The sequence below is a fragment of the Terrapene carolina genome, unplaced genomic scaffold (genome assembly GCF_002925995.2).
Source record: "Terrapene carolina triunguis isolate 2854851 unplaced genomic scaffold, T_m_triunguis-2.0 Scaffold249, whole genome shotgun sequence".
Lineage (NCBI taxonomy): Eukaryota > Metazoa > Chordata > Testudines > Emydidae > Terrapene > Terrapene triunguis.
Window position 1 is genome coordinate 17365 of NW_020664600.1, and position 14146 is coordinate 31510.

General features: G+C 54.1%; 1 protein-coding gene across 1 annotated transcript in view; it reads right to left on the reverse strand.

Annotated features, from left to right (window-relative positions):
* Window positions 1–763: 763 nt before the first annotated feature.
* Window positions 764–14146, reverse strand: part of FCER1G (Fc fragment of IgE receptor Ig) — a 22763-nt gene continuing 9380 nt past the window's right edge. Inside the window, exons 2-5 of the mRNA XM_024204175.1 lie at window positions 5985–6076; window positions 4734–4781; window positions 1830–1853; window positions 764–1349 (exon numbers count right to left, since the gene is read on the reverse strand). Of these exons, the coding sequence (XP_024059943.1) occupies window positions 1293–1349; window positions 1830–1853; window positions 4734–4781; window positions 5985–6076 (221 nt within the window). The 3' untranslated portion in view covers window positions 764–1292. The remainder of the gene's footprint in view (window positions 1350–1829; window positions 1854–4733; window positions 4782–5984; window positions 6077–14146) is intronic.

Sequence of the window (14146 nt, forward strand, 5' to 3'; positions counted from 1 at the left end):
CCCACTTCTCCATCACTGGTAAACCAACAGCCACCATGGAGGTGGCAGCACTAACTAAGCCAGGGAAATATTGGCCATGTGGCAGACATGGAACAGGGAGCCGGCATTGTATTAAGTCTCTGTCTGCGACAGCACAGACGCTGTGGTGTGGGCCAACTCTGTGCACCAAGGCAAAGTCATCAAGGCGACCAAAGCCAGTGACTTACAAGCACAGATAAGGGAATATTCCCTGCTCCCCAGGACAGACACTATCATTATCAGGGAGCAAGCGAGAAGTAATTCTTCCGCTCTACTCTGCGCTGATTAGGCCTTGGCTGGAGTATTGTGTCCAGTTCTGGGCACCACATTTCAGGAAGGATGTGGACAAATTGGAGAAAGTCCAGAGAAGAGCAACAAAAATGATTAAATGTGTAGAAAACATGACCTATGAGGGAAGATTGAAAAAATTGGGCTCGTTTAGTCTGGAGAATTGAAGACTGAGAGGGGACATGATAATAGTTTTCAAGTATATAAAAGGTTTTTACAAGGAGGATGGAGGTTAAATTGTTCTCCTTTAACCTTTGAGGACAGGACAAGGATGCAATGGGCTTAAATTGCAGCAAGGGTGGTTTAGGTTGGACATTAGGAAAAATTTCCTGTCAGGGTAGTTAAGTACTGGAATAAATTGCCTAGGGAGGTGGTGGAATCTCCATCATTGGAGATTTTTAAGAGCAGGTTGGAAAAACACCTGTCAGGGATGGTCTAGATAATACTTAGTCCTGCCATGAGTGCAGGGAACTGGACTAGATGACCTCTCGAGGTCCCTTCCAGTCCTACAATTCTATGATGCTCCATTGGTCCAGGGGTTTCCAAGAGATGCTCAGGGGGGTTAGATGTTTGCATTATAGTTCTTGGCTGTAGAGGGTAGACAAGGTGCTTTGCTGCTGGAGGGAACCGTGCATGGAACCCCATCTTTGTCTCACCAGAGACTCGCTGTGCGGCATTGGTGACAGGCACAAGGGAAAGAACATCTACAGGTCTTCAGCACCAGAAACACGAGAGAGGCGGGATAGGAAAGGCTGATCCTGTAGCATCTCGGAGCAATGTACAGCTGGGGGAGGGATGTCTACCATGTAAACGAGCAGGGGCACAACACCCCCACCCCCAACACTTCAGCACGTGGGGGCAACTGGGAACCACTGGTTTCAACAAAGTTGTTTCTTTGCTGGGACTGGGGAGGAACTCATATAAATCACTCTTGGGACACCTGCTCCGCCTTCAACCTCCTTCAGCAGAGGCTGCGCCTGGGGCTCCTAATTGGGCTTGGTCCGGAGGGTTTCGTAGGTCTCCTGGTTCTGAGTGCTGAGCCCCTGTAAGGAAGAAGAGGAGACAGAAGTGGGGGTGGGGATTAGGATTTTGGTTCCGAATGGGACTCCTGAAACGATTCAAATGAACTAAGCCTGGGGCTAGGGGAGTGAAATCTCTGGGAGAGATGGAGCCGGTGGCTGAGCTCCAAATCCGACTCCAGAAGCAGGGTGGGGGGGTTTTCTCCAGGTTAGACTAGAGCTGGAAAAGCCTGTCCAGGCCCCATGTCGTCCATCCCCTCCCTGCAGTGCAGGAGTGTTCCCTGCTTTGGCTGTTACCACAGTCATCAGACGGAGATGACTTTCAGGCAGACACCAGTGTTATTATTTAATAACATCGATTAATTCATTCAAAATACAGCTCTGCCATGTAGCCCCCAGATCACTTGCATCTTCTTGGCACCTTGGGAGCTGGTGAAAGGGACCAAGTCTCATGCAAATGATTGCACAAGGCAGCAAACGGGGTGGGGAAGTTTGGATACTTACTGTATAGATCCCTTCTTCTTTCTGCTGCACAAAGAGAAAGAGAAAGAGAGATAAGTCAGAAGGAACAAGAAGCAAAATACCACAAACAGCCCCTTCCTCCCCCCACACTGTGTTGTGACACAAACTGGGGACGGGACGGGGCCTGTCCGCACCATCACCCAGCTCCAATTCTCAGCCCAAAGCTGGAACTCTTGGAAGCTTGAAAAATCCCTTTTCTTTTTCTTTCTTTCTTTCTATGCAGCTGCCTCTGCACTTTGTGGTTTTGGCCGGATGCAGAAGTGGAAATTCTGAACTATCCTGGGCCTACAGTTTTTTTTATTTCATCCCATTCCTTCCCCTTCTACCCCTTTCCACCCCCACCCCTGACAGAATTCTCCTCGTCTTGTTTTTTTCACCTGTTGTTTGTTCCCCTGCCCCCCACTAGCTACACCAGACAGGTAGGGGAGGGATAGCTCAGTGGTTTGAGCATTGGCCTGCTAGACCCAGGGTTGTAAGTTCAATCCTTGAGGGGGCCATTTAGGGATCTGGGGCAAAAATCTGTCTGGGGATTGGTCCTGCTTTGAGCAGGGAGTTAGACTAGATGACCTCCTGAGATCCATTCTAACCTTGTAAAAAGCCACAGAGAGTCCTGTGGCACCTTTAAGACTAACAGATGTACTGGAGCATAAGCTTTTGTGGGTGAATGCCCACTTCATCGGATGCATCCAATACATCTGTTAGCCTTAAAGGTGCCACCGGACTCTCTGTTGCTTTTTACAGATCCAGACTAACACGGCTACCCCTCTGATACTTCTAACCCTGATATTCTATGATTGAGCTTACTCAGCCATTAATGCTTCCAGGCCCCACTCCTCTTTGCCAGGATCTCCATGATACCGAGGTGCTTACAATGCCATGTCGTATATTGCAGGGTTGCTTTTGCCACTGGCCGTGAAAGCGTATCGCCTCCCAGCCCCATGATACGATGTGTCTGTCCACACAGCTCAAAATCACACCGGCATTGCAAGCTCCTGTCTGCACTCCTCTGGCTGGCGCCCCACAGCAGGGCAGCCCCCCTGCATTCTCTCACTCACTCTGTCTGAGCGTTGGGTGATTCTCTCCCGGCCCAGGAGGTCTGCTCTATTTTTCCTATGGCCTCACAGCTGCTCCCCACTTAGTATCAATATGCATCACAGTGCTGTGCCCTTTGCCCTCTTCCTCTGGACCATTACGGTATTAAATGAGGCAATGCCCAGCACTGATCCTGCCACCTCCCCCAGCCCATTGCTGTTAATCATGTGTCTTTTTTAACCCCTTTAGCCAGTTTTCAGTCCACGTGACAGTGCCAGTTTACCTGGCCTTTTCAAGGAAGATTTTGACAGAGGATGTGTCAAACGCTGCACTGAAATCCAGCCTCTGCTGCATTCTCTTGACCCAGGAAATTCAGAATTGCATGCAAAAGGCAATCAGCTTTGTCTGGCATGAAGTGTTTGCTATAAACCCTCCACGCTGCCCATCCCAGGAGGCCTCTCCTTTTCCTTTGGTATGGGGCGCGCATGGGACTCGGTGGTTTATTCTCACACAGCTAACAGGGTGGCTACTGCTGTGTGTGCTCTGTACCAGCGCTGCCTGGCAGTGGCCTGTGCTATCTTCTTAGCTCAAACAGCCAGCACCAGCAGCTGAGCTCCTCTCAGCTACAGTCTCTCTGGCTTCCCCAATCAGGCTGGGGCTCATTTTGCAGCCAGGGGCACCCAAGCCTCAGGGTGTTTGGAATCACTTGGTGGCTTCTCCAAAAGCTTAGATTCTTCTCCGGGGGGATAGGAGTCCCAAATCTCCGGCCGGATTTCTCAGGAAACTTCCCAGGCTTCCAAAGAGAGGGAGACATCCTGAGCACAACCTGCCTCCCGACACATCGGGGTGGCTGGTTCAAACCAGGGGCACGACCACGTTAACTGAACGTTGACAAACCACTTCCAGCCCGAGAATGGGGAATGCCTAGGCAGGCGGGCACCGGGCACCGTGAGCCGCGTTCACCAGCCCAAGGGGATGGAAATGAGGGTTTGCAAAATGCTCAAGGGTTTCTACTCCAGGCTCAGGTGAGAGGAGGAGAGGCATCTCCCACCTAGCCCATGCACCCAGCCAGCACTGGACACTCTACAGCAATTTGTCCAGGGCTTTGCCCCCTCCAGCTTTGCTCCTGTCTTTTTATATGTGTGTGTGCGTGAGTTTAATGCTGGTGAAAGGTGCCACGGGGGGGCATAAGCCCACTGAGGACAAATAGCCCCACCCCCTCAAATGAGGGAGGGGCTACAGAGTCCAGAAGCCAAGTGGGACAACAAATGAAAAAACAAGAATGGGCGTGAAGGGCAAAGGTGCAAAAGACGGGAACAGGCTAAACCTCAGCAGGACTAGAACAGAGCCGGGACTCTCCCCCGGGACACGGCACTGGTACGTCAGGCACAGACCTCAGAGCACTTTGCAAAGGTGGGTCAGCACCATTATTCACACTCAGAGACAGGGAAACTGACTTGCTTGCAGTCAAACTGCAAATTAGTGGGAGAGCCAGGACTAGGATCTGGGTCCCTTGAGTGCTTCCCACTGCTCCACACGGCCTCCCTGCACTGCAGCGTAAGGCCCCAAACATCAACACAGAACAAACTCATCCTCAATGTGCCCATACAAAATAGCCCCCCTCCCCCAGCAAAGCCCTTAGCCCCTGGCCCCACTCCTCCCAGTGGCCCCCCAGAGGAGAGCTGTGCTGTGCAGCACAACCAAAGCGGCACCGCAGAGCTGGGCTCTGTTGGACCGAGGGTCCATGAGACACCGACGAAAGCAACAGCTGCAGTGGATGATTTTAGCTGTCTGTCAACTCCTCCCACAAGGCCCTGGCAAAGGAGTAACCGACAGGAAGCAGAAAGGACGTACGCTATAGGCTGCGCTGGGGACGGCTTTTGATGCTTTTCGAACCTGGAGCTGAAAAAGGAAATGAAAAGAATGAATTAAACAACAAATAGCCCCTGAAACATTTTGGGGGCAGTTTCTCAGCTGAAGGGTTGGGGCGGGGGGGGACTTCTAATAGCCAGCATTATAGAGCAGCCCGGGGGCTGCACTAAACTGTAGCAGCTAAGTCTGGACCACATGCAATTATATCCCTCTGCACTGGGACCGGGATGGTCCCCATCACTGCCGTAGCTGAGCACCTCCCAAGCCTGGCGGTGTTTTCCCTCACACAGCCCTGGGAGGCAGAGCAGGGCTATCCCCCGCAGCGTACAGGGGCTCTGGGACTTGCCTCAGGGCACACGGGGTACGTCCACACCGCAGCAGGGAGCGTGCATCCCAGCTCAGACAGCCAGACACGCACTAGCTCCACCCCAGCTAGTGTAGCCCGGCAGCTGGGGCTCGCCACCCTAGTACGTACCCAGCGGCTCCAGGTGGGTTTGTACTCAGGCAGGCACAGGCCCGAGCTGCTGCCGCGCTACCCCTGGCTACACGGCCGTTTCCACGCCTGTCGACCCGCGCTCCCGGCCCCGGCGCAGATGCACTTATGGCAGAGCCTGGAATTGGCTCCTGGTCTGCCCCCGAGAGCCTGAACTATTGGGTCACCCTTCTTTCTGGAAGGGAGGGGTGATGCTCCCCTGTGCCAGCTGGGTATTGCTGGAGTGTCTCATACGCCACTCACCCCCCATGTCTGCCCCTCCCACCTCTTCTCCGCCCCCTGTGCTGACGGGAGGGAGGCGTAGGAGTCAGCTGTGCCGGCTGGGAGCTCCTCTGGAATAACCCCAGCAGAGAGGCCAAGGGGAGCAGAGCAGTGCTGAGAACTGGCCTTTCTCATCTCTTTTTACTACGATTTCATTTTTTCCAAAAGGTAAATTTGCTGCTCCTAAAAACAGGAGCCCAGCAGCTCTGGCTGGAGCAAGACGGGCTGGGCCAGCTTCCCCCACAGCTCTGCCAGTGCACCTCGGTCTGGATCTGCCGCTGCAGCACTGCTCTGCTGAGGCTCCCCAAGCTTCGCCCGGCAGAGGCCCTTGTCCCCTGAACAATTACGAACCACTGAGGAGATGGAGCCTCCCAACCCCATGGTGTTTCTGGAGCGGAAGGGCTGGCACAGTAACCCTCCGCTCCCCGTCGGGGGTCACCTAAAGAGAGGCGAGAACGGCCAGGCCCCCGGAGACTCACCTTCAGGCGGCAGTAGAGCACTGTGAGGATGATGCCGTAGGTGAACAGGACGGCGTCCAGGACGTAGCACAGCTCGGGTTCGGCCAGCGCCTCTGCAGGGAGGAGAGGTGGCGTTAGCGTCCTGGTGAGGGGGAGAGGCAATGCAGCTTCCTGCTGCTGCGCGGGGGGGTTGCATCGCCATCGTCCCGCCAAGCCCAGCAGGACGTAGAACGAGTCACCGCAATCCTGGCCTTTGCAGGAGAGCGGAGCAGCCGCCCAACTCCAGGATTTGCAGGCTGGAGCGTCGGTGTAGGACCAGGCTCTCGCGCCGCCCACATCAGGATGAGAGGGCAGCTTGCTTTCAAGGCAGGAAACCTGGGACCTCTGCTGAGACTTCCTGCTGGGTCAGGGACTGAGCTGTCACATCCAAGCAGGATTTTTCTGTACCTCAGCCCCACCAGAAACGCAGACCCTTGAGGTGGGAAAGGCCTCTCCCAGCAGCTAGCCACTTCTGCCGCCCACCCTGGCCACTGGAGCCCACTCCTCATTTGGCCAGCCCAGTTTTGAATGTCCCAAGTGATGGGTCTTCCACCACTTCCCTGGGGAGGCTCTTCTCCCCCGTCTGATACGCTCTTCGCAAGGTTTTCCTGACATTCACCCTGAACTGCTCAGGGCTGAATTTCCTCATGCTTCCCCCTCAGTCACGCTTCGGAGCTCCTCCCCTCCTCAAACACCTGCAGACAAGTATCTGTCCCGCCCTCCCAGCCCCACCCCGAGGCATACCTAAGCGAAGCTAGTCATTGTCAGCTCCTTCACTTGCCCTCCAGCCCCTGAATAACTGTCACTTTTCTCCAATTTGGCTGCATCTTCCTGGCACTGAGGTGCCCACACCACATTCTACATGTGATCACACCAGAACTAGATAGATAGATAGATAGATAGATAGATAGATAGCCCTGTTTGTGATGCAGTGCCTTTGCTGATGCAGCTCAGTATACCCTTGTGCACATCTTTGCAACCCCACACCTGTCACTCCTGGTTCTCGTTACCAGGCTGCCTTGAGCCCCGCACTTAAACCAGGCTGGACAACGTGGCCCATGGGGAACCATCCCACGCTGGCCCCTTGGGGAAGGACTGGACGATCTAATGGGCCTCTGTGGATTCACACCCATTAGACCAAACAGCTGACGCAGACTAAATCACATCCCTGCGGCCAAAGGAGAGGCTCAAGTTTGTTGCTAACTAATGAAATTCCCCATTGGCCAGTGACAGACCTGGCACCCCTTCCAGACCACGTTAGGCCCTACCAATACCAGGGCTGATGTCCTGGCCCCATCGAAGTCAGTGAGAGTTTGGCCATTAACTTCAGTGGAGCCAGGATTGCACCTCAGATGTTCATGGCTCAACCAAGCAGAGAGTGACTCAAAGCTCTTTGTGGGTCTATCATGTTGCTGGGAGGAACCTGGCCGCTCTGGCTTTGTTGCTAGAAATGGCTAAAGAGCTTGGCTCCAGACTAACAAGTTTGGAGTTATTTTAAAGTGACCCTGTGAAGGGCAACAGTCTCCAAATCTGGCCCTCCACGTCCTCTAAAAATAGATGGTTACTTGCACAATATCCTCCTAGCAGAGTCAAAGAGTATCACTGGGTTTGAATAGAGATGGGATGATGTTTTAGCCAGCAGGGACATTCTAGTTATACTAGCTAAAATAAGGACAATCAGATCTCATGCTTCAGGGCATTGTGCCTCACTGGTCAGGAAGGAAGTGGGCTTTCTCTTTCCTCTGAAAGATCAGGTTCTGTCCTCTGCTGGAGGCAGAATCATGGGTTGGATGGACAGGTGCTTTGATACACTGTTTCCAGCCCTCTGTTCCTAACAGCAATGATATTATTACCCTCTGCCCGCCTAGCGACAAACCCTCTAGTGCTGTGAGATCTCCAGTTGTCTCACCCTCTGCCCAGGACACTGGATCTCCTGTGCTCTGGATGTGATTTGCACCTGACACAAGGAGCTGGGAGGTGTGGGAACCTCAGACCTTCCCATTAACGACACAAGGAGCTTGAGATTTTGTCCTGTTTCCTTTCATAGAAGAGACACGAGTCCAGGGCACAGTGGGGAGCACAGGGTGCTGGAGGCTGGCTGAGCTCAGGGCAATAACAACCAATTTGAATGCATTGGCCCCTCAGGCCTTAAGGCCTCTGGGAGCCTTCAGAGAAGATACTCTACAAATAAACCACAGAGGAAGGGCCCATGAGACCTAGTTAGGGCCCTTCGTTTTCGGTTTTTATTTTATTTAATTTTTCCCAGGAATTTATCAGTGTTTATTACTACAACAACAAAAACAGCTGAAAATCGGTGCAAAAAACTATGAATAATATTTCTGGGTAAATATCGGGGTTTATTTGGTGGATGGAAGGGCAGGGGGAAAGCACTCTGTAGATTGACACTTTGATTAATGGAATTCAGTGTGGTTTGCTGCAGAACTAAAATAGAATTCAAAACAAAATGCTATCAGCTTGAAATGTGTCCATGGTGGGCGTGAGATTCATCAGTACATTCAGATGCGCACGCACTTCAGAGCACTACTTCATGCACTACAGGATGCAGCATGGCCCAGTGGTTAGAGTGTGAATGGGCATCAGGAAATTGAATCCCCCACCTATAGCAGTTGCTCAGAGATCTAGAGCTGAATGCACTATCAGCCCTTTGCATGTGCCTAGCAAACATATCAGCGAAACCTCCCGGTACCCACTAGGCAAGTCAGAATCATTCTGCTTGCACTGAGGCTCAGAGGGGGAAGTGACGTTCCCAAGGCCATTAGCCAGACAGCTGAGAGCAGACCAGAACCCAGGCGTCCTGACTCCCAGTGCACTAATGTAGCCCACAGAGAGATCCTGGCGGCAGTTGGCTGCTATTTTTGCATGTTAGGGTGGGCAGGGATTCAGGGCACAATGTTGGTCATGCAGGGCTCCCTGGTGAAGTCAGCCTGGCCTTCCCAGAGAAAAGACATTCAGAGAAGAGAGGGAGTGGGGGAGGTCAGAGCTTACTGGGGTACGGGAGGAACCATATGGCCAGGGCAGAGAGACTTCCTAGCCTCCATCACTGTGCGCTGGGAGATGGGGGCTCCAGGAGCACCTCGTATCTGGACATAACCCCCCGAATCCCAATGGCTCTGGCGGCGGCGGTGGAGGGGGGCCACGCTGCACCTCCCTGCACTGCCTGCCCCTCGGATCACAGGTTCGTTTCACGTCTTGGAAGCCCTAATGGGGCTGGAGTCTGGTCACTCCCGGCCCGTCCACTCCCCAGCACGCTCGTCCTTCCAGCCGGAGCCCAGCTCTGGGGAGGGGGCGTTGTGGGGGAAGGGCCTAATATGGCTGCAGTGGAGCCCGACCCAGGGCACAGCAGCACCCGGTGGTTCAGACAAGTGTTGTGTGAGGTGCCCGACACAGACACAGGCACCCCGGCCCCGCCACTGTGAAACCAGCTGCACAGAAAGGAAGGGTCCTGCTGCCTTGGTCTCGCGAGGGGCTCCGATACTGAGATGAGTAGCCCCTCCCCCCTGGGCCCCCTACTCCCCTCCAGTCCCCCGAAACCACCCAGGAGAGTCCTCTCGCAGCTCAAAGCCAGAAATGGAAACCACGTCTGTGGCAGAAACTTGTCTCAAGCGCTTTAGCCAACCAGCTAGAGCGTCATGAAACCACAAGCAGCAGCGGCGGCCGGGGTGTTGTCTGTGCGATCGCACCTGAGGCACTGAGCGGTAACAGGCCTTGCTGACAAACAATGTCTAAACCCTCCAATCTTCTGCCTTTCCCCGGGGAGGCGAGCACGCAGTGCCACTGCCAGGGCTGTGCGTCCCAGGGGCTGGTACAGGACTGCAGTGGCTTTCTCCAGCACAGGCCCTGCAGGAAATCCCGGGTCCCCCCGTCTCCTCCCCACAGCAAGAGCAGGGCCCTAGCAAGGAACATGTACAAATCAGTGGGAGCTGGGGCCCCAAGTGCGGGGGCTTTACACTGCGGTGAAGGCAGCTAGTATTGATGGTTAATTAGCTCCTGCGTCTGCTCAGCACTACTCATAAAGCAGCGCTTTAACTCACACAGGTCTCCGTTTGCCCGTCTCTGGCGGGGCTCGAAGCACGGTACAAACATTCTGTCTATCTGTCCATCTAACCAGCTATCCTCTCCACCCCCCCATCTAATCTATCCCCCAGCCAGATATCCTCTCCACCCCCCCATCTAATCTATCCCCCAGCCAGATATCCCCTCCACCCCCCTATCTAATCTATCCCCATCCGCACTGCTATCTATCTCAGCACACACCCCTGTATCTTATCTACCTCTCTCCTAGGGTTTGTCCTGCTGCCCATCACCATGGTATCCGGGCACCCTCCATGTCCTATCACTAGTTGTAGCGAAGTCTCTGGCTCTGCTGGAGGGATGCGTGCGCTGCTGGAGGGAGGCTTTGGTTAGTTACTCTGGGGGGCTGTGCGCTTTGATGCGGGGGCTGGGTTTTAGGGCGACAGGTAGCTGGGGTATCAGGGTGAAAGTGCTTTTCGAGGCCTGGCTGGTTTCCTCCCCCCGCAGGGCCATGTGATCGTCCCCAGAGCTGCCCGTGCCCACTAGCCCCCTGCTCCCCGGCCTGTCCACCCAGGGCGAGCGCCTCACTCAGCCCCAGCCCCCTGCTCTGACTCTCCCGCTGCTCAGGAATAGGAATTTGCAGGCCCTGTGGACTATGGAAATTGGACCTCTACCTTCCTTAAAGCACCCCCCATACGTACTCCAGCCCAAACAGCCCCCCAAATGCCCCTTCCAGCCCACCCCACCATGAACCCCTCCCCACACAGACCCCAATGTCCCTCCCAACCCCACCCCCCCAAACAGCCCCTCAAGTGCCCTTCCTACCATAAATGGACCCCCAAATGCCCCTCCCATCCCATGCACACCCTCAACAACCCTGCACCAGCCCCCATTTATCCTGACAGTCTCCACACACACCCCAAACAGCCCTGACATACATCCCACTCCCCGCAGCCCCCAGCACCTCAGCCCCACTGGACACCACCCCCACATCCCCCATATCTCAACCCCCCAATTCACCCCACCACCCCCCAACTCACCCCACTGCTTCAGTATCCCCATTACACCCCCCAACCCCCACAATGCATCCCACCACCCCCAACATTCCCCAGTCACCCCCACCACCTCCTCCCACTCCCCACTCTCCCATAGCCCACCCCAGTCCCTCTTGCACCAACCCTGGGACCTTTTTGGCCACTCATTGGTGCCCCCTAAGCTCAGCGCTCTGCTACCATCAGGGCTAAGCTGGCTCCCCCCAGTCCTGACCCCCCCCCAGCTCTGCTCACTCCCATCACCCGCCCTGCACTCACACCGCTCGGGTTTGGCCTGGCTGCCCCTTTGCCAGGACAGGGGGCGGCCGGGCCACATTTGAGCAAGTGACATTGCAACCTGGCACACGAGGTCACAGCACCATTCAGTTGGTTTGGGGTTTTTTTCAGTGGCTGCAGGCCCTTAGCTGGTGGCCTGTCCTTGCTCATCACAGCTCTGTGCACTAGACACATCTGGACGGGTTTCTCCGCCTGCCCCACTAGGAGTGCGCTGGTATCCCCAGCAGTACCGGGTTGTCCCGTGACACGCCGGCAGAGGAGACGCTTGTTTTCAGTGTATCAGATGGCATGGCTGTCCCCCGCCCACCGCTGGCTCATGGCCTCCACACACCACAACTTTCAGCGGGATGAGGCTGGGGCCTGGAAGCACAGATGCTCCTTATAACAGTCTGTAATCTTGTGTTCATCCTTTTTACAAAACTATGATAAATTGTTTACAAAGTATTCTTTGTGACGTGTCCTTAGAAAACTCATAATTCGCTGATCATTATTGTCCTGGTAAAATATATGTGGCAACATTGTATGTAAAGTTATAAGATTCTCTTGTATGATGTTGCTAAGGCATATTTCAAATCTGGGGAAGCAGCCCAAAGTACTTCCTGAGGCTTTGTCTACACTAGCACTTTTGTCAACAAAACTTTTGTCAACCAGGGGTTTGAAAAAAACATCCCCCTGACCAACATAAGTTTCACTGGCAAAAGTGTCAGTGTGGACAGCACTATGACGGCTCTCCTGCCGACATAGCTAATGCCGGTCATTGGGGGTGGTTTAATTATGCTGGCAGGAGAGCTCTCTCCCGCTAGCATAGAGCGGCTACCCAGGAGACCTAACAGTTGCACAGCTGTAGCAGTATGCTGTGCCACTGTAAGGGCCGTAGTGTAGACATAGCCTCAGAGACAAAAGGCAATCAGATTCCTCAGCCAGTTGTCAACAAAATCAGATGGACCGTCACCTGAGTAAGTAGCCATTCTTTGGCAGGAAGAAGGGTGTGAGTAAGAAATTTACATCTTGGCAATCAAACAGCTGGCGGGGAGGATACTGTGTAGATAGACTGGCTGTCACCTGAACCCCAGCTGAAGAGCAGATTAGCAGTTGAAAGGAGTACCAGAAAAGAGGAAGAAAAGATATAAAAATGAGGAACAAACACCCCAAATAATCTCTCCCTTCATCTCTACTCACGGCATCAACAACATTTGAAAGACAAAGAAAGCATCATTGAAATGGGGGAGGGGTCCTGGCTGGGGAAAAATCCTGCCAGACTGCTGTGAGCACGTGGCTTTGAATTTCCTTAGCTTGTTAAGTTAGGTATTAGTTTGTGTTTTACCTTTTAGTTCTCTGTAACCAATTCTGACTTTTATGGCTCGTTACTTGTAATCTCATAAAATCCATCTTTCTGTAGTTAATAAACTTGTTTTATTGTTTGATCTAAACCAGTGTGTGCTTGGATCGAAGTGTTTAGGAAACTTCATTTGCGATAACAGGACCTGTGCATAGCATTTTCTATTGATGAAATGATGGACTTTCTAAGAACTTGTATTGTCCAGGAGGAAAGAGCTGAACAGTGTAAGATGCACATTTCCGGGGACAAGTCTGGGACTGGGAAGTTGCTAGTGTCACTTTGCAATAGAAATCAGGAGTGGCTGGCTAGAAGCACTCATGTAACTCTGCTGGGGGTAACGTACATACTAGAGGCTGTGTGTGAGCAAGGCCAGGAGTGGCTGCTCTCACAGCGAAGCAGTGTAAAAGGCACTCACATTTGGAGAATTAAGGGGACACCGCTGTTCAGCTATCCAGATTGTACTCTGAAGAAAGTCACACTTCTGGTTTCAGGTCCCAGCCCCAGCTGCATCGCTCACCTCACCTCTGCAGCCTTTCCTGGTGGGGCACTGGCCCAAACTGTGCAGGGGGGCATCCTGGCCCTGCTGAAGTCAATAGGAAGTTAGCCCCGGAGCAGGGTCTGTATTAGGGACAATGCTGCGTGCGAAGGATTTCAGCACTTGTTGTCGCTGTTTGAGACATCACAGCATCCTTCCTCCTTATCAGCGCTGGGAGGATGCTCAGAGCTTTATCTGCTGGCTCTGAAATGTATCCAGAACTGGCTCCCCAGGGCCCGGGGCCTTTTCTGTTTGGTCTCTCTGCCAACATTCAGGCAGGTGAAATTTTGTTCCCACCCATGTGCCAGGGCAGGGACCTTGTGATGCTGCTTGGGCAGCTGCCTTGGGGTGCTGGGGGTGCTAGGGAGGGACTGTGTGGGGGGAGGGAGGTATCATAGCAAAGAGGAGCAGCAGAGAGAGAACTGGCAGCAGTGCCAGCAGGTTACACCACGGGCTGCACTTCAGTTACATGGTGCTGCCTGGAAGTCTCCCCGACCTCCCGGGTAATGCGGCAGGGAACAAACACCTAGTGCCAGCCCCCAGGGAGCCACCCGGGACGGTGCCACCACCACGAACACCTGGGCACCTCTGGCCACTTGGCCACTCAGAGCCGGTGTCAACCTACACGGGGTGGCAGCAGCAGCCCATGATGAAGCGGGGCCAGAGCCGGCAAGCAGGAGAGAGCATGGCTGGGCAGCGCTGGGCAGGGGAGCAGCTCTGTGAGAGGTGAGGCAAGCCCCACCCTGGAGCAGGATCAGCCACGTGAGCAAGTGAGGAGAGGCAGCTCCCGAGGCCACGCGGGAGACACAGGCGCTGGGCTGGCCAGCGGTTGCTGTTTCATCCCAATGAGGCGCTCCTCTGCTCCCTCCCATGCAGGACCGGCTCTGGTTTTTTTGCCGCCCCAGGCAAA